The following is a 26,734-nucleotide window of genomic DNA, read 5'->3' on the forward strand; positions in this document are numbered from 1 at the left end:
AAATCTGCAAATGGAAGGTCTACTGATCTACTTAGAAGATGAACAAGAGTTTCATAAGTAATTAATAATATGAACTATTTTTCCTGAACTTCATCTTCCCATGGCTTGCAGAGCAGCCAGACAACACAGCTGTGCTGGAAGAAGGAATATAAAGGTTGTCCAATTGACAGTGGTTTTGGGAAAGCCATGCTCCAGCACTCACTGCTCCAGAACTTTCATACCCCAGACAATCAGGATGTCCAGGCTGAAGATGCTTTTCCAGCACCTCTGTGATAGGAGATCACTCAGGAACAGAAAAAAATGAAAAAAAAAAACCAAACATGCAAGCCCCCCACAAAATCCAGCAGAGCCAAGACCTCAGCACAGAGCAGAGCAAAGAGGTTTCATCAGGGCATTTGATGGTAAGAGTTCCCTAAAAACTGTTTTTGTTAGAATATCTAAATTGTTTCCTGACCAAAAGACACATTTTTCATGGAAGCATCTGAGTTTTTCTGTGTTTTTAAATAAAAGAGGGAAATGCCAGAACTTGATGTTCTGTGTGGGACATTCCTGCTAGACCCACTTTGAGGAGAAGCAGGAAGACAAGAACTGGAAGTGTATCACTGCTGGGGGAGTTAGGAGATTTTTAATGAGTTTGGAGAAATAAAAGGGCAGGAAATTTAAGACAAGACTTCTCAAGTGGGTGAAAATATCCTCCCATGTCTAATTAGGAATTAGTAGAAGGTTCAAAAGGAAATGAAAGATCTGATGTGATGTGAATCATAGAATGAAAGTTCTGTGAGTGAATCACAGAATCATGGAATGGCTTGGGCTGAAAGGGACATTAAAGATCATCTCATTTGGGTTGGAAGGGGCTTTGATTATCACCTAATTCCAACCCTCCTGCTGTGGGCAGGGACACCTTCCACTATCCCAGGTTGCTCCAAGCCATGCCCAGCCTGGCTTTGGACTCTTCCAGTGATAGCACAGCCACAGTTTCTCTGGGCAACCTGTGCCAGAGCCTCACCACCCTCACAGGGAAGAATTTCTCCCAAATATCCATCTGAGGCTCTGGAAAGAAAAGAAACATTTCTGTTCTTGCACTTGGACTCCTGGGAATGGGCCAGTAAAAAGTCCAGTTTGCGGCACACCCCAAGGCAGTGTGGCAGCAGAATTCTTCCTCTTGTTCTCTGCAGGTTTAGAGGATACTTCCACTAGTCCTGGATGGGAGTAGGCATTTCTGGATAGGTGGGAATTGCAAGGAAAAAAAGAAAAGAAAGAAGGAAAGAAAGGAGAAAAGGAAAAAAAAGAAGGGGAAAGGGGAAAGGGGAACGGAAGAGGAGAAGAGAAGAGAAGAGAAGAGAAGAGAAGAGAAGAGAAGAGAAGAGAAGAGAAGAGAAGAGAAGAGAAGAGAAGAGAAGAGAAGCCCTGAAAACAAGTGATAGGACATACCAAAATGGCCTCCAGTTGAATGAAGGAAGGTTCAGGTTGGATAACAGGAAAAAATTCTTGACTGAAAGAGTGGTCGAACATCGGAACAGGCTGCCCAGGGAAGTGATGGAGTCACCATCCCTGGGAGTGTTTAAAAAGTGAGCAGACCTAGCACTTTGCCATAAGGTTTAGTGGGCAAGGTGGTGATCAGTTGAAGGTTGGATTTGATGATCTTGGAGTCTTTTCCAGCCTTAATGATTCAATGATTCTGTGATTCCATGAAGGAGAAAAAAAACACCAAAAAAGAGAAAGAAAGGAAAAGATTGTTTTTTCCTACCAACCTCTCTCTGAAAGCCTTAAAGATATTTAAATCCTTTATTCATGTGGGGAAACTGAGGCCCAAAGACATGCTGGACACCCACGAGCAGAGACCAGAAGTCCCTTTCCTCTGTAACAATTCCAGTGAGACCAGGGAGAGTCACTTGAGGGGTACAAAATCCATTCAGTCCTCTTCACAGAAGGGGCTGGACACCACATCCCATCAGCATTTGCAGATCCCTGGATCCAGAGCTCAGCTTGTGGTGGTTTGTGTCTCCCAGAGTGAGAGCAGCATCTGCTCTGAGGAGCAGCACAGAGCCGAGCAGGGAAAAAAGGTCAACTGCTTCCTCCCCCCCTGCTCCCCTCCAGGTTGGAAGCAGAGAGAGCTCTCCACGTGGATCTTCCCTGGGCTCCTCACCCCTCGATAATCATCCCACCAGGCCGTTTGAGAGCACAGCAGCAAAGCCCCCCTGGGGCCAGCATGGGAGGGAGCAAAGCGGAGGAGAAGCCGCGCGCTCCTGGCTGCTCCGGATCCCGGAGAGGAAGAAACACAACCAGCCAGTCCCTTCCCCATGACCTGAGCTCACCCCTCGGTCTCCAGGGAACCTTATGGGCTGTGACACGGGGACCAGGCTGGCAGGAGGGGATTGTGGCTTCCCGGGATGTGCAGTGCTCCAGGGGACACCGCACAGGTTTGGAGTCATCGCAGGGGGCCGGGGATTCTTCCCGCTGCCTTGATTCAATGTGACAAACTCATTTCTTCTGCAGCGTGGCTGTGCTTAACCAAATGGCAACTTCTGTCCTGGGCTGAGATGTGGCATTTGGGAGGGCAGAGCTGTGGCATTTGGGAGGGCAGAGTTGTCTCTCCCAGTGAGGCCCCACAACCGCGTTGACCTAAGTTGGCTGTGGTAAATGTTTCATCCCTTCCTGCTGTCCCCAAACTTTATGGGGTGACCCCAAATATGAACACACAGCTTTAGAAATGGGTTTGATCCTCTAATCCAGCACCCCAGACCCTTTTTATCCCCCTGGCTCTGTGCACCCCCTGGAAATCACCTAGATCTGCAGAACTCTGCTGTACATGCATCACCCACCCTTTCCCTGCATCTCCATGCTTTGGGGAGCTGTGCCCATGGGAACATGGAATGGTTTGGGTTGGAAAAGACCTTAAAGATCATCTCATTCCACCCCCTTCTGCTGCCCCAGGTTGCTCCAAGCCATGTCCAACCTGGCCTTTGACACTTCCAGGGATGGGGCAGCCCCAGCTTCTCTGGGAAACTTGTGCCAGGGCCTCACCACCCTCACAGCGAAGAAATTCATCCTCTGGAGCATTTATAATGATAGAAAGCCACGTGTTCTTCTCTAAATGGCCTCCAAATCCCAACTTCTTCCAGAAACTGATGCAGCTGGTCACAGACTGAGTGTCCAGCTGTCAAGTTCAGCTCCCTAAAGTCCACTTAGGTTTGGGCCCAGGTCACTCTTGCTCATTCAGAATTTCTGCTGAGCCCCAGAAAATCATCCTGGACAAGCACCTTGCTCCACCCACCCCCTACACCCCCTGCTTCCAACATGGATCAGCAACAGGAGCAAAACCCTTTCCTTTAATGCCCCAAGGTGGCCAAGAGCAGCACACCAGGGACAGCTTTGAGCCCTGCAGGGAAGAAAACATCGCTTTATTCCCCAAGAGAAGGAAGAGCTTTGCTTTCAAAGGAGCAAATGCCATCTGTTCCCATCGCCCACAGATCTGGCCACGCTGCACGGCTGTGTCACTGCTCTGCTGAGCACGAGGCATCAGAGACAGGCTCCACAGCCAGGAATGCCCAACCCTCCTCCAGCCTGGCCAGCAGGATGCTGCCAGGACAAAACCAGCCCCCGAACACCCTCATACCTGAACTGGCACAACGTAGGGCTGGCAGTGCCCAAAAGATGCCCCCAAGGAGTTGCTCCAAACCTCCCTGGTGGTGCTGCATCCTGAGCAGGGAAATCTGGAAGACTCAGGAGGGGGGACTAGGGAACACACTGGATTGCAAAGCAGAGGGAAGACAGCCAGGTTTGGCTCATTGCTTCTGGCCTTGGAGCATCCCATTGTCACCAGGAAATCCCTTTCACACCCGCAGGAGGAGGCCTTCAGCAGCAAAAGAGCAGGGAAGAGCTCCTTTGGGATGGAAACCACCTCTACCAGAGAGACCCTGAGTAAACAGGGCAGAGGAAAACCTGATTCCTGTGCTTCCTCCTCCAGCTGAAACCTGCTTTGTTGGGAGAGGGTTCCTGTATCCCTGTTTAATGATCCACTCTGCATTTACATTTAATTAGAGGAATGAAAGAGCCAATTAACAAGATCTACACTGAATGCAAACAAAAGGGACGGCTGGTGACTCAGCTGCAGGGGCCGAGCCAAGGGCTGGGGCTCTGCAGGCAGCTTAACCAGACCTCAGGGCAGGCTGTTGCCAGGATGCACATCCTTGTGCCTCCTTTCTGACAGTTCAGGGGTTGCTCTGTGCTTTTGGCCCTCTCATGGATCCAAATTCAAACTGTTTTTCTTCCTTGCAGTTGGTTTTCATCTGAATAATGAGCAGAGTCACTCACCACACATTGCAATATTGCTGGTGCTGACACTGAGGAGAGGCCAAGACTTTGCTCAGAGAAAGGAGAGGAGGCCAAAGCACCCTCTCAGGGCCAGCCCAGGATGATTTTGGCTCACATGGACCTTAGAAATTCCCCAAAGGATACAACTCCCTGTGCACAGCTGCTGTGGGGGATTTAACTTGCACCCCTGGCATTCGTCCTGCATCACCCTTCCTGTGCCAGCATGGCTGCCTGTGGGTCCTCACAGACAACCAGCCCAAAGAAGGGATTAAAAAACTTTAAATTTTATTTTTTAAGCTACATCAGCTCCCCACCCAATGCTGCAGGTGGTGGCTGCTGAGGAAGGAAGGAAGGAGAGCCTTGGTGCACTGGGCTGTGTGAGCTGGTCCCAGCCCATCCTGCAGTGTGAAAATCAAGTGCAATGAGGCTGAAAATGCTTCCAGTGCTGGTCCAAACCACGTGAACAGAACCAGGTCTATCAGCACGGACTCCACCCTTCTCACAGGGCTGAGTCTCATTAATCCCAGATGAAGAAACATCTCCTCCGTCCTGCTGTGAGGCAGACCTCATGGCTGAGCCCAGCTCCAAATTAAAACAGGCATGAAAATGTGTGGATAAGGAAGATTCCAGAGGGAATCCTTGTAAATAAGAGGTCAGGCTTGAAAGGAAAGGAGCAACAAGAGGGTGGGAAAGGCAACCCCCAGGCAGGGCCTGAGGATGCTCATGAAAAGGGGGCAGCAGCAGAATAACCTGAAGGTTTGCTGAGGGTGATGTGAGAGCAAACCTCAGCAACCATGAAAGGGGAAACCTCCTGAAGGTTTAGACTTACTGAGAGCCTCTTTTCAATTTTAATTACTGATTTCTTTGTTTGCTTTAGTGCTGTGGGAAGATACGGCTTCAGCAGTGGAGGAATACTCTGGGATGGACAGGCTTTAGTAACATTCTGCTCTTGGGTTCCAGCTCTTAGGGACAGATCCCACAGAAAAACCTCTCTTGGAAAGGGGATGGAGAGGAGCCAGCAAAGGCAGGTGGCTCCAGGGCTGACCTTGTTACCCCAAAGATAATAACCTGTTAGAGCAAGTGCAAGGCTGCCCTTGAACTGAGATGTCACCCATTGCCACTCCTCATCTTCCACATCCACAACCAGTTTCCTCCCTAAAGATCCTGACTTCTTCCCTCTGAGGCCTATTTTGGGATAGGTCAGGGCCTGCCCTCACGCCCACCACCCACCTCCTGCGGCAGCTCTTTGTTGGCTCAGAAGGGAGCTCAGGATGACTTGCTGAGAAGTGAACATCTCCAGTGGGGACAGCTGGAGTTACTGCCTCACACGGGACGTGAGAGCTGAGTTCCTCTGCTGCTCACAGTCAGTCAGCTCAAATCAGAACTGAGAGACAGAGCTCCTGGCACAAAGAGATCAGCAAACCATTTACTGCAGTGCCTGTCCCAGATACAGTAATGAGGGTTATGATCAAACTGAGCTTGGAGAATGGCACGTCCTAGGACATATGTGCTGGCAAATGAATCCCTGTTATTACCTGATCTGCCCAAATTTGAGCTTCCCTGCCTCTCACAGTGCTGTCAGTAAAGATTTTTGAGTAGTGAGCAAGAATTTTCAGTCTGGACTCACTCCTCTTAATGGTCTCTCCAGCTCCTTTGTTGAGCCACCTCCAGCTGTGCTGATGCACAAGTGAGAAGTATGGATCCATTATCAGGGAATAACCTTGACTTGCCCACCCTTGACTCACATCCAGAGCAGGAGCAGATGTCCCAGCCACGAACAGAGCACAAACAAGACCAGCCCAGCATTTTCACCTCCACAAATGGAGCATCACAGAGGTGACAGCAACTTCAGAAGATGGAATGGAGGCTTCTTCCATGAGACAAATTATTATTAAGACCAACCCACTCTTGTCCTTTGCTCACCCCGATGTAAAATCAGAGCCCTTCAGGTCAGCTGAGGAGTGACCCCACCTTTGCACCTTGGCAGCAAAGGATGAACTCTGGTTCTTTCCTGATTTAGGCTGAAAAAACTCAGTATTAGGCAGAGAGCAAATGGACTAATCAGTGTGATGGATAGAGGCACCCTCGGGGCACAGTGTATTTTATCACTGAGGCACGAAAACCTCCCCTGGGCCACCAGAGATATTTCCTCTGTGCCACCCACCTGCCTCCCTCCATGCTGGACATTCTTTCGAGAGTAAATGCCAGAGTGCCATAATTTGTGAGATGATTCTTCTCCCAAAAGAGAAGTAACTCCACGACCAGACTTCAATCATACCCACCACTGGAGTATTTATTGACTGTTACGACTATTTCCATCCAGTCTTGCTAAGAGCCATCATCACAGCTCAGGGAGTGCTGGTGCTCAGCACTGTGTATCTGTTTGCTAAAAAATGCCAATTGCTCTCTCAAGATCTGAGTCAGAATAAAGGAAGAAAAGAACAGGAGGGTGAAAATCATGTGCAAAAGTGCCTCGACTTCTTCAAGGTCACGGGCAGAAGAAGGATCAGAACTCAGGCTCTCCTACAAAGTTCTGGACCAGCATCTTCAGACCCCTCCCATCACAAGACTAAGCTAAATTGGGTGCTGAGCCCATGTCACGCAGTACAGATGACACACTCCCAATATAAAACTAATTTCAGCATGCTGCACCATAAGAAAACACCCACATGGAACGAAGTTTAAACTAACATTATTTTTCTTCTTTTTTTGGCAAGAATGCATAAGCGACAAGACCAGATGTTTCATGAATTCATGCATTCTCTTGGCTTGTTTGCCTTCGATAAAAGCAAAACTCCAGAGCAGAAATGTGCAGTCAATATTTGGGGTTTTCAGCCCAGAACTATTGGGCAAGGTGGCTGGTCCAGGCTTTCCCTCTGTTTTATTTTTTTTCAAAAACATCATCTAAAACAGAAACAACAAATTCACTTTCCAGGTACAGCCAAAGATTTCCTTCAGCCCCAAACAGCCACAGCCCTGAAGGGCCCTTAATTGTGGGATCATAGAATGGTTTGAGCTGGGAGGGACCTTAAAAATCACCCAACTCCAACTCCTGCCATGGGCAGGACACCTTTCCCTATCCCAGGTTGTTCCAAACCCTGTCCACCCTGGCCTTGGACACTTCCAGTGATGAGGAGTCCAAAACCTCTTGGGACAACTCTTGCCAGGGCCTCACCAACCCTTAAAGCAAAGAATTTCTTCCCAATATCTAATCTAAGTCTGCCCTCCTCCAACTTAAGGCCATTCCTCCTTGGTCAATCACTACGAGCCCTTGTGAAAAGTCCCTCTGCGGCTTTCCTGACAGCTGGATAATTGCAGGTCTGCCTCCATCTCTCTCCTGTGCATCCTCTAGGAGCAGCCCTCTGACCTCTGCCCATGGCAGAACCTGAAGGGACCAATCCCTCCAAGATTCCCATTTATTTACATCCTGCTCCACAATCCTAAGGAGCCCGTGGGTTGGGGAGGCCCCCTTGGCTAAATGACCCATGGCTGTCATTTCTGTGTATCTTTCTAATGTTTGTTGAAGAAACATATTAAGCTTTTTTATTTCTTAGTTCCCTTCAAGAACAAACAACAGGGGAAAAAAATGTGTTGTGCCTCAGGCAGTCTTTTTTATTACCTTATATAGATTTAATGCAATAAAGTCCATTAATTAAAACATGAATATTTAAAACGGCTTTCAAGAATGGCAGCCTTATCTCACCAGAGGGAAGAAGAAAGAAGATGGGGTGGGGGGAAAAGGAGAAAAAAAAGTGGTAAAACACAAGAAAGGCAGCAGATAGTTCATTTTGCCAGAGGAGCATTCAATTATTTAATTGCTGAATTAATGCTTTGTCCCCAGGTGACACTGGATGTTCATTTGCAGCGGGAGGATCTGGATGGAAAAAGGTGGAGAGGGAAGGAGAGGGGGTGAGGGCGAATACTTGGGAGTTTTAATTAAAATGTGAGGCAGACAAAGTTGTCATTTCTGTGAGCTCTGCCTTTGGAAGCGAGGACTTCCTCAGTGGAGTGGTCCTCGAAAGCAGAACAGCCACAATTACCCACTGCACTGAGGATCAGACAGGGAGAGGCAGCTCAGCAGCACAGCACTTGCCTTGGAGAGGGGCTTTGCTCCTCAAAAGCCCATCTGAGGGTCTTGGTGCAAGGTGAAACAGCCCCTAGGGTGGAAAATGGAGAGAGGAATGGGAAATATGGGAGCCAGGAGTGTATTTCAATCCCTGCACGGGGCTTGTGCACAGGTACCACACCTGAGCTGGGACGTGGGGAAGGAAGGAGTTGAGGAGCAGCCAAAATTCTCCAAAACCACAACTCTCCAGTAAAAGCTTCCCAAAAAACAGTGTGAATGCTGCAGGGGTAGATGGCGTAAGATCTCCCTTTGACAAGCCACACATCAGGGAGTGGAGAGAGTTTTGAGGAAGAGCTGGTGATCCCTAGGAGGGGTTCTAACCACCAGTCAAGCACAAAGTGGACTTAAAGCAGATCAGAGGTACTGCAGGAGCAGGAGAAGTCTGTGCGGTCTTTGCCTAGGAGGGCGGGGCAGGGGGGTGCATGTCCCACATTCTTTTGGGATTTAGGAACAGCTTTGGCTGAGTGCAAGCTCAGAGCAGGTCATTTCTCAGTCCACTTAGAACACCAAACCAGGCAGGTTGTCTTTTCCCACCAAGCTCTCAGACAACCCTGGGGAATCCCTCAGTGTGCTTTGGCTCTGGGGGGAGTATCAGGAACTCTACTCCTGTGGGAAGGATCCCACCAGTGTAAACAAAGCCATCTCCTCCTGAAATGCACCAAGAGGCACAGAGAGGCCTCATGGCACATTTTGGGAGAAGCAGGGAAAGGTTGGAAGATGAGTCAGCCTCTTGCTCCTGCAGTGAGTTTGCACACTGTGGGTCTCCGTGGATGCTCTCCCTTGAGTGGGAAGCAGCATGTCCTGGGTCTGTGTGTGAGGGGGTGTTGGGGCTTCCCATGAGGGTCTCAGCACTGGGATTTGTTCATGAGTGGGTTGGAGGAGACCTTAAAAATAATTTAGAGACCTTAAAAATGATTTAAGCCTACCCTTGTGCCATGGGCAGGGACACTTTCCCCTATCCCAGGGTGCCCCAAACCCTGTCCAACCTGGCCTAGACCTCTTCCAGGGATGGGGCAGCCACAGCTTCTCTGGGAAACTTGAGCCAGGGCCTCACCACCCTCACAGGGAGGAATTCCTTCCTAATGTCTAATCTGAACCTGCCCTGCTTAAACTTAGGACCATTCCTCCTTGTCCTATCACTACATGTTCCTGCACAAAGTCCCTCTCCAGCTCTCCTGGAGCCCCTTTAGGCACAGGAAGGGGCTCTGAGGTCTCCCTGGAGCCTTCTCTTCTCCAGATTGGCTATTCCCCTGTGTGTGCACATCCACACCCCAGACCCAGCTGTGTGCCCGTGCCTCTGGCTCTCTCTGTTCATGCACGAATGGAGATGTGCCATGGGGCAGCTCTGTGCTTCATCCATTCCTTTCTCCACCACCTCTTAATTTATTTTATTCTCCTTCTGTGGCATTAAAAGCATTTCTTTGAGTGCCCAGTGCCTGCCCTGGCTCACTGAGAGGAGTTCTGATCCAGAGAGAGAAGACCAGACAAACACTCCTCCACAAACCCTTGAAGTCACCAGAACTATTTATGGCATTTCTCCAAGGCCTCCTGCTCATCCAGCCCCTCTCCAGAGAGCAGGACCCACTCCTGCTGGGTGACACAGGTCACCCAGTACATTTTGGAAACCCCAGATCTCCCCCTGTTCTGCTCCTGCGATTTTTTTGTTTGCTTGTCAAAGGTTCCTTTGCCTTCTGCACCCAACACAGGAGCATCCCCAGCCCCAGGAGTGGAAGTGCAACCCCAAAGCCAGACTAAGCCAGTGAAACCATGAGGGAAGGGGCCCAGGACACCTGATAAAGTGCTGGCCCAGGTTTTCTTTCCAGGCAGAACCCCAAGGAAAGGACATTCCTGGATTTATCTGTCTGATTTATACTCCTTCAACCACTATTTGAGGCCAGTCTCACCCCAAGGATGCTCAAGCTGAGGTCTCTGGTGAGTGTAAGCTCAGCCTGAGTGATCCTATCACCAATAAAATAGCAAATACAGTAGTTAACTGGTTTATCTGACCCACCATCCCATCCAGGCCAGAAATGCTCCTGATATCTTATGCTATATCCAGAAAAAGCTCCAGGAGGGTACTGGTAGCAGGACAATCCCAAATGCATTGCTGGAAAATTAGGATCATGAAGGATTTGGATATGAGCAGCAATGCGAGGAGTTGAGATTATCACAGGGAAGGAATATGGGACTGCACATGGCAGGAAATTCCATCCTTCCCAGTAACCACAGAGCTCTGTTTTTCAGAAGGGACAGTACAGTGCCCAGCTAGGGGCCAATCCCCAGGAGTGGGGAGGGTTGGTCATGGTGTTTAAAGGCTTGAAAAAGCTTCAGCTTTTCTTTCCCTCTGCCCTTAAGCAAGAAAAAGGCAACAGATCAACAGATTGTCCCAAAACAAAACTCACACCCAACATTCCACTAGTGAAAATAGTCTGGAACGTGACACTGCTGAGCTGGGACAGGGCTGGCAGGAGGAAGGGGATGCGACAGAGGGGAACACTGTGGGTAAATCTGCTGAGCCAGGAAAGCCACCCCTGCCCTGGCAGCAGGTGGGATTCATTGTGGCTCTCCCACAATTTCTGTTTTCTCCCTGATGATCCCTCAGCTGCAGTGGGTCCATGGAGGCAGCTGGATGAACTCCCCAAAGAGACCTCCTGAGCTCCTCCTTGGCCCAAAGGCACAGAGGCATGAAAAGCAATATCCTTAATGACTTCTCTATGGTTACCTGGGGACTCTCCTGGTCCCTGCATCTTTTCTTCTTCATCAAGTGCCTCCCCAGCAACCCAGCCATCCTCCTGAGCAGCTCCTTTGCTGCCTTCTGTCGGCCTTCCTCTCACAAACATCGCTGAGCTCAAGTCACAGCACCACTTGGTTGACCCTAAAGAGGATGTTCAGAGGGCTGGAGCACCTCTTCTATGAAAACAGGCTGGGAGAGGTGGGGTTTTCCAGCCCAGAGAAGAGAAAGCTCCAGGGAGACGTGGCACAGGTGAGAACTGGTGGATGCCTCATCCCCTGGAAGTGTGCAAGGCCAGGCTGGATGGAACGCTGAGAAATCTGGTCTAGTGGAAAGTGTCCCTGCCTGTGGCGGGGGGTTGGAATGTGATGATGATGTTTAAGGTCCCTTCCAAACCAAACCATTCCATGATTCTATGAATTCCTGCCAAGCAGGACATTAAAATCAAAGACAAACAATTAAACCCAGCAAACTAAACAAAGGAGAAAGAAAGGGTATGAAAGGGAGAGGATTTTGTGGACAGAAATCATCGTCAGTCAATTTACTGATAATTCTGTAACTGACCTCTGCTAATAGGGTAGAAAACAAGCATTGAATAAACCCAGTTGTGAACAGCAGTCCTGGCGCATCTTGCTGAGCCATTTTTCTCCTGGAAATTGCCATTTGCATCTTCCTATGCACATCCAAAACTGGAATTCTGGTGCAAAAACCTCTCTGGATTGGGTCTGTAGAGATTATTTAGTCCCAGCCCCAGGTTAAAGAGCATCAAGAGAAAACTGGTACCATCCAGCACTACTTCCCAGAGAACTGGTGGATGTCCCATCCCTGGAAGTGTTCAAAGCCAGGTTAGATGGGGCTTGGAGCAACCTGGGATGGTGGAAGTTCCCGGTCCATAGCAGAGGGTTGGAAAGATATACATTGAAAGTCCTCTCCAACCCAACCCACTCTGTGATTCTGTGATCTCCATGGACTGGAACTGTTCACAGAGAGTGGAGTGTCTGGCATCTCCCCACCACAGGACAGTTTTTTCTGTGGATATATTTACATGCACATCACTCCTGACTTTTGGTCTCACAGGGCACCAATTTTAAGGCCGTGAAGTTCAGAGCACACCTGAGCTGCTTCCTTGCCCACCTGAGCTCTGGGCTGGGCACTTTTGGGGGTCTAACAGCCAACCCCGGTCATGCCCATGGCACATGCCCTGAAGTGCCTTTCTTCCATATCTCTGCTCCTAGAGTTGGTAGGAATGGGATTCTGCCGACATCCTCGTTGACAAGTTTAGTCACATTATGGGAAGGAGATACCAAAACTACCCCTCAATTTCATCCAGCAGGCACTTGGGATACAGAGCTGCATATGAAGCACACACAGACCATGGAATAAAGCCTTCCATGGGGATGGGTTTAGTCTGGGAGAGCAGATTGAACAGGGAGGTGTGGTGGAATCACCGTTCTCCTTGTCCTCTCCCAGCCTCCAGTAGATCCTGAAGCAGAATCTCTCTGTAGGTCCTTTTCTGATCAGTCTCAGGGTCTCAGCAAAAGCTGAGGGGCCAAAACCTTGCATCTTGGTCCTTCAGAATTCAGATTCAAGAGATGAACCAGGAAAAGAGTGACAGCATCCCTGCTCCCAGCTGTTTCTCCTGTTCTCAGTGCCATACACTGAATTTCATCATTTTTCTCTGGTTTGGGCACCTTCAAGACAAATATACCTGAACTCCTGACCCAAAACTAACAAGCAGGGAAGTGTCAGCTTCCAAATCACAAAATCCAAACTGGCAGAGACCAGAGCATCCCCCTCTTCATCCCAGCAGGGCAAAAAAGCCGGGGACTTGCACCGGTAATTGCGTTGCTGCCTCAGGGCACAGGGAAGGTTCAGACTCCTCAAAGTGCCCTGGAAACAGCGGGGCAAAGCAGCCACCCTGCCAGGGCAGCTCAATTTCTCCAGGAAGCTGGAGCTGCAGCTTTCACAGCCTCCAGGTCCCTTTTTTTACATCTCCTAAACACCGGGCAGATCCCAAGCCAGTAACTGTTTGTTTAATGACATGGACCACTCAAGACCTATTGAGAGCATTCAGCTTAATGAGGTGTGTGGCAATTATCGGGCTCTATTGAAACTCGAGCCAGGGAACACAAAGAAATATATTTAAACTCAACAGATCTGCAATTCCGATGTGCTAAAGGACGTCCTTTCCCAGCCTGACTGTCTCCCCGCGCTGAAGGATAAAAATATGGGATTTCAGTATCAGATTGTTGTCTGCGAGGAGAGAGCGTGCCAAAAGGAGATTCAGCGGCTGGAGGTGACATTGGCAGAGCCACCCCAGAGACACACGGTTGCTGAGTCCTCTCCGGGATGCTTGCTGAGAATCCCAAACCAGGTCTCTATCCTATTTATCCCAAGCTTGCTCCAATACTGTCCTGGGGAATGTGGGACTTGCAGGAGATAGAATCAACACCTGTAGACGCTGTCAAAATTTCACTGATTGTAAGAATGGGAAGATAAGGGAAAAGAGATGAGTTTCGGAAGTGTTGGTGATGCTCTGCAAGTGTCACCGAACCTGCAGGAAAACCAGAAACTCTCCAACAGCATCTTTAGTGTTAGAGAATCAATGCATTACTTGATGTTGTTCTGGCCAGGATGTGCAACAGAAATCATTTCATCCACACATTGCCTGGGTTGTGTGGAGAAAATCCTTCCATCACACATGAATTTTACTAGATTTTTCACATATTTTACACAGTCAAAACCCAGAGAAATTCATTGGTTCAATGTTCATTGGTCCCAAGGAGGGCAGTTCTTAGTATTTGGGTTTAGGCACCACACAGGTGATTCAAACACATAAAAATCTCTATGGACCCAGTTCCTCTCATTAAAAGAAAAAGTTTTCCATTTTTCAGCCTGCTCCCATTACCTAAATACCTCAGCTATTCAAGGCGAGTGGTGAAAAGGGGCAAATATTTAGGATAGGTGGTGAAAATGGACAGGAATGCCTCGTTGCACTCTCCCTTTGAGGTGTCAGCACCATCATCCTCATTTTCTGCAGTTATAGATGAAAACTGCTTTGGAGAGGTGATGATTTTGACCCTGGTGTCAGTGTTTCCCTGCACCCTAATTTCACCTTGTACTACCATACAAAACATTTTGCGGTGACTGCTGTGGAGCCTGAACACGAGAGGATGCTAAAAAATTGAAAATTAAAAAAAAAGAGAGAGAGAGAGACAGGGAGAAAAAAGGGAAAGTGAAAAGCTGAGCCTTTCACCAGGCTGCCACTCATTAAATTACCTGTAAAAGTCCCCAGCGCAATAATGGCAGTAGTTGTAGTTGCCTGTGAAACTCCCTGGGCAACTGGATGTAAATTCCACCTTTACTCTCCCTGGGACTTGGACAGCGCATTGAGCCGGTAATTGCTGATGTTTCTGCATTGTGATCATGTCTACAAGCTGTTGGGTTCACAATGGAACTGATCACTTCACTCTGCTCGTTTTTCTGCAACTCCCGTCTCTGCACAGACACAGGCAGGGATGGACTGAGTGCTGAGAGCAGCCGGGACAGGGGGAATTTCTGCCCTGTCCCTTCACAGTGCTGCTCTGTGATCACGCTTAATTCTCCCTGGGATCCCGTGAGGCACCAGGGGAGGTGTGGGCTGGACATCAGGAAGGATTTGTTTGCTGAGTGTGGTCAAAAATCAGAACAGGCTTTTTAGAGAGTTGGTTGATGTCCCATCCCTGCCAGTCCTTAAGAAATATTTGGATAATGCCTTTAATAAAATTTTTGGTCAGGCAGTGGGACTAGATAATCACTGCAGGCCCTTTCCAACTGAAAACCATTCTATTCTATTCTATTCTATTCTATTCTATTCTATTCTATTCTATTCTATTCTATTCTATTCCATTCCATTCCATTCCATTCCATTCCATTCCATTCCATTCCACGTGTAAGGACTTTGATGATCCCAGTGGAGAACAGTGGGGCAGGCAGGGCTTGTAGAGATCAGAGAGATCTGAGTGTTTAAACTGAGTTAGAACCGCCCTTTCCAGCCCCCAGGGGGGAGTTCCCCACATTTGCCTCATCCACAAAACACAGTGAACCATAGGCAAGAGGGACATTCCCAGCAGGATCTGCCCATATGGGTCCGGTGGGGACTCACTGCAGGTGACAAGGTGAGCTGCTCTTTGCAACGTGCCAGGTTCTAATCAACCTCCTCCTCCAGGAGCTGGGGAGGATTATCAGGTCTTGCTCTCAGCTGCTGAAATTTGGACTTAAACTAGGGGAACATCAGGTAAAAAAACCTCCAATGATTTCAGCAGTTTACACAAGAAAAAATTTACACACAAGTAGAGGTCAGGGCTTCCTTGCCCCGTGTTTTGCCATCCATCTCTCACCACATCCAACCTCTGCTCTCAGGGATGTCCAGAACAGACACCAGGGACAGACACAGGTGGAGAAGTGAGGAGCTGGAATGCAGCACACCTTCCTGAGAGGCAGTGAAAATGCACTCACTCAAATCCCTTTGCCATTTGGTTGGCAAATCCAACACTGAGGCAAAACCAATGCCAAACACTTCTGTCTGCAAGCTCAGCTGCTCCAGTCATAAGGAGCTGAAGATGGATGTCAAGGAGAGGTTTGAGATCTGCCCCTGGGCAATTACTCACAGCTCTTTATCAATCTCTGGAGCTTTCATGGCCACTAAAGCTCATCTCAAACATAGGAAATGACTTATCAAGTTATTCCTGCCCTGAGTGAGACTGGGGATTTGAGGGGAGGGGAGCTGTGCCACCCAAGATGATTCCTGCAGCGGGGAGGGTGGAAGTTGATTAATTTCTGTGCCTCTGGTTCCTCTTATACATCATGGACCCCATTCAGGAGCCACTCAGCCACAAATCCAGGGAGAAGCTCAGCTCTGCTGAGGAGACCAAAGCATGTTTTGACCAAAGAACACATCAAGCATGAAGCAAAACTACCCAACAAGAGAGCTTTGGAGGGTGTGTCCTGCAGTGAGAGATTTATGGAGTCCAGCCCACAATGCAGCAGAGGTTGAGATGGAATTTGTTCATGGACCTCTCCAAACAGAGATCAGGCACTTTGAGACATCTTAATCAAGGTGACAGAGGTGGAAAAGCACATAAAAGTGGAAGATGAAACACCACTAACAAAACTGAAATGATGAGCACTGGGAGGAAGGGGGATTTGGTTTTGTTCAGAGCAACGGAGACAGAAAAGAATGGAAAAATTCAGCAGGAAAGGCAGGAAAATCCCCAGCATTTCAGTCTAGCATCATTGTGTTTCAGTTATCCATTCATTATAAAAACCTCTCCAACCCTGGAGCACCTGATTTATCAAGCAGCAAATAATATATTCTGGAGACATTTTTGGCTTTGTTTGCAATCAGCATCCTGGATCCCTCCAAGGTGGGGATGTGAAGAGCAGAAGGATCAGAGAATGATGTTTATCTCTTTGGGCCAACAAAATGTGACAGCACTGCAATGGTCTTCCAGGAACAGCTCACACTGAGGCAAGACTAATTAGACGTTCATTAGGTGCCTAACTCAGCACAGCACTTAAGCACACATTTAACCTTCTCTCATTACAGGGTCACATCATCATCCCTGTTAAAGCTCCAGCTCCGATTACAGAAGTCAGCTCACACTTGGGAGGGCCACCAGCATTTTCAGACTGAAGAAACAATGCCCAGCATTTCAAGAGGTTTTCCCTTCTTCACTCTCCTGTGCTTGCACCCCAAACCTATTCCAGGAATGCCAACTTGCATCCCAAAAAAAGTGATTTTACATCTAAACATCAGGACCTACAAACAAGCCTCTGCCTTCTTCCCACGTTTCCTGAGTCAGCCAAGGGAGATCTGACAATGGTCAGAAATCGTTCCCATGTTTAATTGTCTTCTCCTGGAAAACATTCCCAGTTCGAGCCTTCCCAGAGTAGCAGCTGGAGGCAGCTGCCCAAGACTTCAGAGCATGTTGTGCTGATCACCAGGACAAGCTCCATGTGCTGCAAGACCAACATATCTGAGGGATAACCTGAGGGATTCTTCTGCAACCCACCACTGCCTGCTGTACCCTCTGCAATGCCTGTGTGGGGCAGTGAGTGCAAAGAGGGTCTCACTAAACCTGGGAAACAAATCAGGAGCAGTTTCTCCTTCCTCCAGACACTGAAGATGTTCTACATAAGACAGGGTCACTTTGGCAGAGTTGCTTTGTGAAGTCCCTCAAAGAATGATCATAAACTTCCCTGTGCATCTGAGCCAGGTGTAAAATCACTGACCATGAGTGAAAACAGGCTGTCAGTTTTGTTTCCTTGAGAGTCCCTGGAGTTCTGGAGCAACGGGATCCTCTTGGAGTGAAGCTTTTCACAGGGATCTCACCCACAGACCGTGAGCCAAAGCACATCTCATTGTAGATTTGCACCCATCCATTTGCTTTGGACATACCCAAGGGATAAAAAGGCACATTAGGGAAAGTCAGGAGATGGTATCTGGCAATTCATAGGATGGTTTGATTTGGAAGGGACCTCACAGATCATCTCATTCAAGCCCCTGCCACAGGCAGGGAACCATCCACATTCCTTCTTGTGCCTTTAAAGTCATCAGAGTAGATTGGTACAACTCACACATCTCCACTTGTTCCAAGATGAAAGTGTTAAGACAGGCCCAGAAACAACAAATGACTCAGAAAGCAGCAGGGAGGGAAAAATAGCAAGGATAATTAAAAAAAAAAAAAAAAAAAAGCTTGTTGGGGAAAAAAATGCTACAGAAAAAAAAATGCTACAGAAAAAAAATACAATCAGAACAGCCATGATTGCAATAACGAGCATCAGCACTTGGAAATCAGGAATCCTATCAAAATATTCCACCCACAAAATGCTGTTAAGGGACTGCTGACTCCCTGTCCAAATTGGATCTCGCCTCCATCTTCCTGATCAAGCCTTTGCATAAATCAAAACAGACACAGTGACAGACAGAGCAGCACATGGAGAGCCCGGGCACCCTGCAAGCATCATTTCTGTGTGGATGGCATCCCACCAGCCAAGACGATAATTCCCTGTCTTCAATATGGAGCAGATGTGAGCAGCCAGCAGAAAAATTATCTACACTCTACAAATATTTGACACCCAAAAAAGGATTTTGATTCAGCCACCCTTGAGCCTCTTTCATATTTACTTTGTGGGAACATTCAGGCACTCGAGCTGGACTAGGAGAGATCCCTGCAAAAGCCAATATTAAGCTTGACTGCTTCAGGATTTGCTGAAAATCTTATTTCAAATTTCACCTTTGGCTGCGGTGAGAAAGGTCACACTGGTTGGGTGGAATGCATAAATCACCCAATCAGCAAATTCCAGGCATGACACATGATTGAACTCCCAGGAGGCTCCTCAGGAGCTGTTCACACAGGAGAAAAGGGCATTGCAAGAAAAAAATAACCAACAAAAAAACCACCACAAACCAAGAAAACCCCAACCCAAATCTAGAGAGTCTTGTGCTGATGGCCTGAGAGGGAGGCACGACTGAAGAACTAATTTGCAGGATTTATGGCTCGGCTGTGCCTTCATGTATTGATTCACAGATCAGTGAGAAACAAAATCTTCCTCAAAGTATACTGACGAAAGCATGAGTACCTGATCATATCCTAATCTCTCAGCTAATGCCAGGCTGCAGTCTGCAGGAAAATCACTCTGCACAGCCTGAATCTGTGCCTGGTCACCTCCTCCTTCCTACTGCAAAAGCAAATCTGGCCTCTTTCTCTCAATCCTGAGAAATCCCACCCTCAACAGGGGTGAAAAAGTCAGCCAGGATCCCCAAATTCCTGACCCAGACAGATGTCAGCTTTCTGCTGGTGGCAGAGGACATTTCAGTCCAGCACCTGAAGAAGATGAGACCTTGGGGTGAGGGTCAGGAGAGGGTCTGAGACTCACTGAACTGCAGGTTCCATTCCCTGCCACCTGGATTCCTGTTCAGCATCACACTTCTGCTTTACATAACCTGCGTGCTGAGGAGGGAGCTGAGAGTCAACACCCCGGGCAGACCTGACACAGGTAGTGAGAAAAAGGCTTCACTTTTGGAACCCTCCGAGTCCCTTCTGCTTTGCAAGGTGGTCTCTGGAAGGAACATTTCCCTCCCCAGAACAAAACCAGACTTCGGGATCATCCCACCTTGACTCCCAGCCCTTTTTGTCATGCCTCTCCCGCCTCCCCTGCCCCTTTCCAGCCCACACCATACTCAAGAGCACAACCAAAACCCAGTGAAATATCTGAGGAATGAGCCCCAGCAAAGGCAGCGAGCAGCCCCACAGAAGCAGCCTGGTGAATTTTCTTTCTGAAAGCCTCCAGAAGGAAGACGAAGCTGAGAGCAAAACCAGAGTGCTTTCTGTTGCCATCCCCTTGAACCAGACCCAAGAATTAAGTTTTCCCTGGGAATTAAAAGTGGTTGTTGATAGAGCTGCTGAGAGCAGCCTGCCTTGGGAGGTAGCTTGGATCCTGCTTTTTCTAGGACATCTGTAATTATGTTGGAAAACTGCTCACCCTCAGGTAAGGAACTCCCTCTCAGCAGCTCGGAGGCTGCAGGAGTAAAACAAGCAATGAACGAGCCCCGAGAACGAATTCAACAACTCAGGGAACATTTAGGGGCAGCTGATTTGCAATTCCAGTCGCAGGCTCATGAAGAGCCCCGCGGGTTACACCTGATCTGCCTGTCGATTGGGAAATGAGTTTTTTTTTATGCCAGGCATCCACAGATACGGACACAGAGGTGACAGGGACAGCTTGAGACCCGTGAGAGGAGAGCCCAACCAGCACTCTCTCCCCAACACCCTCCACTCACCCAGGAACTCGGCTCCGTTGCCGTCCTTGGGGCTGCTCACGCAGTTCTCCAGGTAAATCCCATCCTTGTAGCAATCCTCCTTCTTCCTGGTGAACCCCAGGATTTCGCTGGCCTGATCCAGGACCTCCCCTCCCGAGCAGGAGCACGGAGTCTGCATGATGCCACACGGGTGGGAGCTGCTGCTGATGGCCAGGCAGGTGTCCAGCCACTTGCAGAGCATCTGGCAGGCGGCTTTGCTGGGGTTCCTGTTGCCCACCACCAGGTACTCCACCGAAAAGTCCCTCTCCTGAGCCTTGCTAGGCTTCCACCTCATGGGCCAGGTGTCCACGCCCGGCGGGGCCGTCTGCTTCATCTGCAGGAACTGTTTGTTGGACTGGAGGAAGGCAAAGCGGGTGGAGCCGTCACAGAGCTTCAGCACGTCGTCGAAGCTCTCCATGCCCAGGTAGGTGCGTGTGGACTCCAGGAAGGAGTCAAACTGGTAGGTGCGGATGTGCTGGTGGTCACATACGCCAGAGGGCTTGAGGATCTTCATGTACAAAGTGTACCTGCGGGGGTCGGGGTTCTGGATAATCCAAGAGCACAGGGAGGAGTTCAACGGGAAGACGGCGAAGGAGGAGAAATACCCAAAGAATTTCCCTTGGACCAAAGTGGTGCAGGGCGTTTGTGCCAGGTCCAGAGCGACCACGGTCCACACAAAGTAGAGTGGCGATACCAAAAGCAGGTTCAGGGCAGATCCAATGCTCCTCATCCTAGGTCTCTGGTCCTCTGGAACTCAAAGTAAATGTCAAGCAGGTGCCAGATCCTGGACATAACAGGGACCAGCTTAGAGGAAAAGCAGAGTTTAAGAGCCTCTGGATCCGAAATCAAGCTGATCCTCCCATGTCTGGAGTTGAGCTCCCTCCTGTGGCCATAAACACCTGGAAAAAACAGGGAAGGGAAGGAGGAGGGGAGAGAAAGAGAAGAGATTTGGGATTTGGCGGTTTTGGCGGTACTTTGTTGTTGTTGTTGTTTTTATTAACCCTTCACACGGCTGAGAACCCACACAGCAGCCCCAGTCCCAGCACTGCTCACGGGGGGAAGATGCAGCATCCCCAGGCACGGTTTGGGGGTGTCCCCACCCCCAGGAGGAGCCCAGCTGTGACTCACCCGAGGGTGAACACAGCTGTGACCTGCTTTTCTTCCCAGTGCCCCCTCCCATGCAGATCCCTCTGCTGAGCCGAGCAGAAGCTTGACTGTGAATCTGAACCATCTCCCCAAAGAAAACAGGACTGATATCCGGCTTAGGGAGTCTCCAGCTCTCTCCATCCCAAGGCTCAACACACACTTCAGGCTGCACCTGGGGAGGGTGGGCTGGAGGTCAGCACGGCCAGCTGGGCTCTGCCTCCTCTCTTTCTTCTGCCAGCACTTGTTTTTTAGTCTCATAATGTCCCTTCTTTCCTCTCTCCCTTCCACCAGAGCAGTGCAGGGAAGGAAGGGAGCTGTTGCTCAGGAACGCAGCTCTGGTGTAACCCTGAGGCCAGGCAGGATAATGGATGGAGCTGTGCACCCGGTACAGGAGCAAATAAGGAAAATAGAGACAGATTTTATGTCTTCCCACATCAGGCACCCACCTCTCCTTTCACCCCTGAGTGCAGGACACCCCAAAGCCTGTGGTGGTGCAGCCAGGCTTAGAGCATCTGCAGAGGGTGAGAGCCCTCTGTGCCAGTCCCAGGACCTCCTTCAGCCCCCAAAACCCTTCATCCAAAGCAGAATCCACCCTGCAATGCCCTCAGGATGCATTCCCTGCAACCTTCTGTGGCACAGGTTCTTCCTTCAGCCCAACTGCCCGGAGCCTTGCAAAGAGGCTTCTCTGAGGAATGAGAATTTGCTGAAAATCTCCCTTTTTCTTACCCCAACAAAAGACTCCCCTATGGTCCCTTCCCTCCATCTCCTCTCTTTCCAGGAGAGAAGAGAGAAGGGGACATAAAATCCGTAGCAGGACTTTCCTCATCTTGTACCCCCTCCTACCATTGTCCACCCCCAAACTTCCAAAGGACCACCCGGGAAGGAGGATTTCCCCCTCTCAAGTCACACAACTGCCACCATTTCGGGAGACTTGACGTTTCACAATGAAAAAAGCCCCAAAGTGCTCAGGGCCCTTGCATTGAAAGGAAAACAGCCCAGTTTCGGAGGGGGGCAAACATTGCCCTGGGCTGCAACCTCCAGATAATTCATCTGGGATGTGTTTCCCACGATCCGGGTGGCACTGGCAGGAAGGAATTAGGGTGAGAGGCGATGGAGAGGGACATCTGCATCCAGGGAGGAGGGAAAACTCCGGTTGGATTGCAGCCACTGATCCAGCTCGAGCCCCACGGTGTCCCCACTGCTGTCCCCAGTGCTGCCCCCTCCCACCCCATGCCAGGCTCTGCCTTCCCAGACTGCAAACAGAGGGGGCTTCCACCACAGCCGTACAAATTCCCAGCAAATCCACAATTCAGGCAGCTAAACCCACCCCAAGGAGAGACTGAAAAACAAGAGATGAGAAGCCCACAGTGAATCTGGGAAGAGATGAGAAGCTCCACATGCATAAATGCACCTCCACATTCACTCAGTTCCTCTCCCTGCTCTATTTCAAATACTTGTCTCTGCGCCTCCCTTCTTCTGCCAAAACCTTTTCTTTTGGGCAGGAAAGGTTACGGAGCTCAAAAGTCAGACCTGCTATTTGCAAACTCATCCCATCTTCAAATCACTGCAGCCCTCGCCACCAGACTCCTGAGTGTGTGTTAGACCTGACACTAATCAGCACGGAGTCCAAATGCATTCAGACTTAAATTTTTCACAAGTCAGATCCCCACTCCTGGCTGGTTTGCAGTCTACAAAGCTCGACAGTGCAGATCTCCCCTTGCCAGGCTCCTGCCTGCCTCTGGGGCCAGAATTCAGGAGTGAAAAGGGGATGAAAACCTGGTCTTGCTTGCAAAGAAAAGAACGGGTATCTACTGAACATGTTATAAATTAAATTTCCTGATTGGCAGGAGGGGTTGCCTAAATAGGACTGTGAATGCCTTAAATATCAGATTTGGGAGCTGAAAGGCTCTTGCTTTATCTGAGACTCTGAAAGAGGCCACTGGCTCTCTGAGGGCAGGGCTGGAAAAGCTCATTCTGTTTGCAAATCCAAAGTCTACCTGACCTTCACCCTGATGAGCCAGCCAGGGATCACGGAATTATGGAATATATCAAGTTAGAAGGGACCCACAAGGATCACAGAATCACAGAGCAGGTTGGGCTGGAAGGGACCTTAAAGATCATTTTGTCCAACTCTCTCTCATGGGCAGGGACACCTCCCACTATCGCAAGTTGCTCCAAGCCCTGTCCAGCCTGTCCTTGAACACTTCCAGGGATCCAGGGGAATCCAGAATCTCTCTGGGCAGCCTGTGCAGAGCCTCACCACCCTCTGAGTAAAGAATTTCTTCCCAATATTCAGTCTAAACTTGCCCTATGTCAGTGGGAAGCCAATCCCCCTTGTCCTGTCACTCCATGCTCTTGTAAATAGTATCTCCATCTTCCCTGTCATCTTAACCCCTGGTCCAGACCAGAAACCTGCCTTTCCTGGTTGGAAGCAGGAGCCAGCAGTGCCTCCATAGCAACCAGATGATGAGGAGACAGGGTTTGTTTTGAAATCCAGTCCCTAATGGTGACTTCAGCGCCTGGGATTCAGCCCAGGCCTCCTCTTCTCCACAAACTCAATTTTTCTCACGCTGACCACAGACCTGCCTCTGTCTGAGGATGTGGTGAGCACAAAGCAAATTCCCCCTCACTGCCCCTGTCTGGGAAAAACACCATAAAAGCCAGCAAACTTTAACCAGACCTGTTACCGTTGTTAGGTCTCACAATTGATTTCCCCTCAGTGCAGTCCCATCTGGAAGGTTTCACCATAAGGAGCATAAACTTTTTTTTTTTTTTTTTTTTACCTCTTTCAACTAATCCCTGCTGAAATGGGAATCTTTACTCAGAGATGGGCAAAGCCCCCTCCAGACCTGGATCTTTGGCTCAACAGGTGTTGGAGCTGGCAGGGAGGGAAGATAAAACAGGCACCTGAGTGGCTGATGCATGTCAGCAGAGCTCCACCTCCTGCATTTCCATCCCAAGAAAAACCCAAGAGGGACATATAACCCCAGGGTACAGCCTGCAGCTGGGGAAGCGATATTAAATGAGTGAAAAAACAGATTATTGCAGTGTTGGAGGTCACGTTTCTATGGCACACAGTCAAACTCACCCACATTTCCTTGGTTTTTTTGCCACAGTCAGTGTCTGGGTAGCCTGGCTGGAATTTTGGAATTTCTGGAAATTTTGGAATCTCTGGATTTTGAATGATGGAAGAGCATCTCTGCCTGGCCCCATCCTTTGGCTCCAACCTGGAGCACACAACACCTGCCCCAAACCTTTCCTTCCATCTCTGCCTGGGAGATGGGTCTGGCAGAGCAAAGCCTGGGGACAGCCTGGTGACACTGGAGCACCCTGGGCTGTCCTTTGCCTGCATTTCTCAAGGGCAAACCAAAATATTGATGTCTTTGTGTGTGTCCCTGGGGAAAAAAAAAAAAAAAAAAAAAAAAAAAAAAAAAAAAAAAAAAAAAGTTTTTTCATCCTAAGAAAACCACAGAAAGAGGCTGGAAAGTTTGGTCTGAATGGTCCTTCTGCCTTGGTTACCTTGTGCAGGTGTCAGGGGTGACAAAGAAGGGGATTATGAAGAGCTGTGAACCACCAGTGAGGCTCCTGCACCCTCACACAACTGGGCACAGCCCTGGTGGTTTTTTCTGCCTCCTTGATGAGCATTTGCCATCCCACTCTGGCATCCACTGAATCAGAAATCCACTGGGATGGAACTTCACAGCTCAAAGCAAAACCCGGCAAGGACTAAACCACAGGTTACACTTGGGCTGCCCAAGGGGTTCAGGCCTCCAGTTTGTGCTGACCCCAAGTGAATTTTGGAGCTTTATGGGTTTAGGCTTCCACTTTGTGCTGGTCCCAGTGAATTTTGGAGCTTTAAGAGTTTAAGCATCCAGTTTGTGCTGGTCCCAGTGAATTTTGGAGCCTTAGGATTTTAGGCTTCCACTTTGTGCTGGTCCCAGTGAATTTTGGAACCTTAGGAGTTTAAGCATCCAGTTTGCGCTGGTCCCAGTGAATTCTGGAGCCTGCAATCCATAGAATTATCAAATTATTAATGTTGGAAGAGCTCTCCAAGGTCACCAAGTCCAAGCTTTGACCACACACCACCGTGGTGGGCCCTGTCTCCCTGCACGAATGATCGAGGTCTGAGGCTGGATTTTGCCACCAGCCTCATGCTCCTGTTCGATTCCTGCACAACCTCTGCACACCCACAGCCATCCTGGGGAGTCAGGCACTGTAGGATGTGTGAGCAGGGGTCAGGACATCCCTGATTTTCCCCACAGCAGCTTTCACCCTCTGCCTGAAGAGCCCCATCCTATCGAGATGGACACCTCCAAACTGGCTTGCCCAGTCCTGCAGCTGTGCCCAGCCCAGAGAATTCAGCTCTGCCTGGGCAGCAGGAGCCTGCAGGGTGCTGGCAGTGCTGCCACGTCCTGCTTTCCAAAGTCCCTGCGTGGCTCAGTCCTCCCACGGGGGAAGGATGACATCGCTGGGGGAGCATCCAGCCCCTTCCCTGCCTGTGCTGTTCCACTCGTGGAGCAGCAGCCTGGATGTGGCCAATGGAGGGCACTCTTAGACATGCACACAAGCACATACGCACACTCCATAGAAACACTCCATAGAAAAAAAAAAAAAAAAAAAAAAAAAAAAAAAAAAAAAAAAAAAAAGGAAAAAAAAAATCAAGATGACTGCAGAAAGGGCATGCTTTCGTGTAGGACCATCCCCACCAGCCTCTCCCTGATCCCTTCCCACTGGCTCAGAACTCCCAGCTCTCCTTTCTCTGTCCATTGGCTCCAGATGTGCCACTGTCCGAGATTTACTTCCCTCTGCTTTTCCTTCTCCTGACCTTGGTGCACGGCTGACATCCCAGCAGGGTGACAACCACTGTCATCAAGCTAATCCTCCTTTCCTGGGGTTTCCCATTTCTCTGAAAGAAGGTCCCCAGACATCACACTAAATATCCCTTTTGCCTGAGGCAGGAAAATGCCTGGCCCTGAAAAAGCTTGTCCCTTGCCACACTGAGAAAACACAGGAATTTGTTCTGTCCTTATTCACAAGGAACTGTTAGCAGAGAGAGAAGGAAAAAAAAAAAAAAAAAAGCTGCAACAGTTTGGAAATTTTGGGATTTTTGTGGATTTTTGTGAGGGAGCAAAACAGAGTGGAAATGCCTGGAAAAACAGGGTGGCATCTGTGAGCTGACAGCACAGACAGGAGTCAAGAAAGGCTCAGACCTGGGTGTTGTTTGGCTGCAGTGGCTCTGCTGGGCTGCAGGGAGAGGAGTTAACCCTGGGAGGCACCCAGGGAGCTTGGAGCACCATCTTTTCCATAAAATCAGTACTCAAAATCTGGGTATTTCATTAGAATTCTTTTTTTATGGTCTATTTTCCATTCCTGGAAGTGTTCAAGGCCAGGCCAGAGGGCAGTGAGCAAGGGAAAGGTGTCCCTGCCCATGGCAGAGGGGGTGGAATCAGATGATATTTAAAGTCTCTTCCAACCCAAACAACTCCATGAATTTCAAACCACAGATTTTTGCATGGCCCCCCCTTCACATCCTGGAATATTTGCTCCATCACTCCAGAGACTGATGTGCTACCCC

The 26,734-nt window shown here is 49.2% G+C and overlaps 1 protein-coding gene and 1 long non-coding RNA gene across 2 annotated transcripts in view; both read right to left on the reverse strand.

The window, feature by feature from the left end:
• ADGRB1 (adhesion G protein-coupled receptor B1) overlaps positions 1-20,779 on the reverse strand; it is a 204,776-nt gene extending 183,997 nt beyond the window's left edge. The window contains exon 1 of the mRNA XM_083864984.1: positions 19,996-20,779. Within this exon, the coding sequence (XP_083721110.1) occupies positions 19,996-20,743 (748 nt within the window). The 5' untranslated portion in view covers positions 20,744-20,779. The remainder of the gene's footprint in view (positions 1-19,995) is intronic.
• LOC310910070 overlaps positions 1-26,734 on the reverse strand; it is a 603,801-nt gene that overhangs the window by 466,082 nt on the left and 110,985 nt on the right. The window lies entirely within an intron of this gene.

Source organism: Zosterops lateralis (genome assembly GCF_965231275.1).
Source record: "Zosterops lateralis genome assembly, chromosome: 1".
In the NCBI taxonomy this organism is placed as follows: Eukaryota; Metazoa; Chordata; class Aves; order Passeriformes; family Zosteropidae; genus Zosterops; species Zosterops lateralis.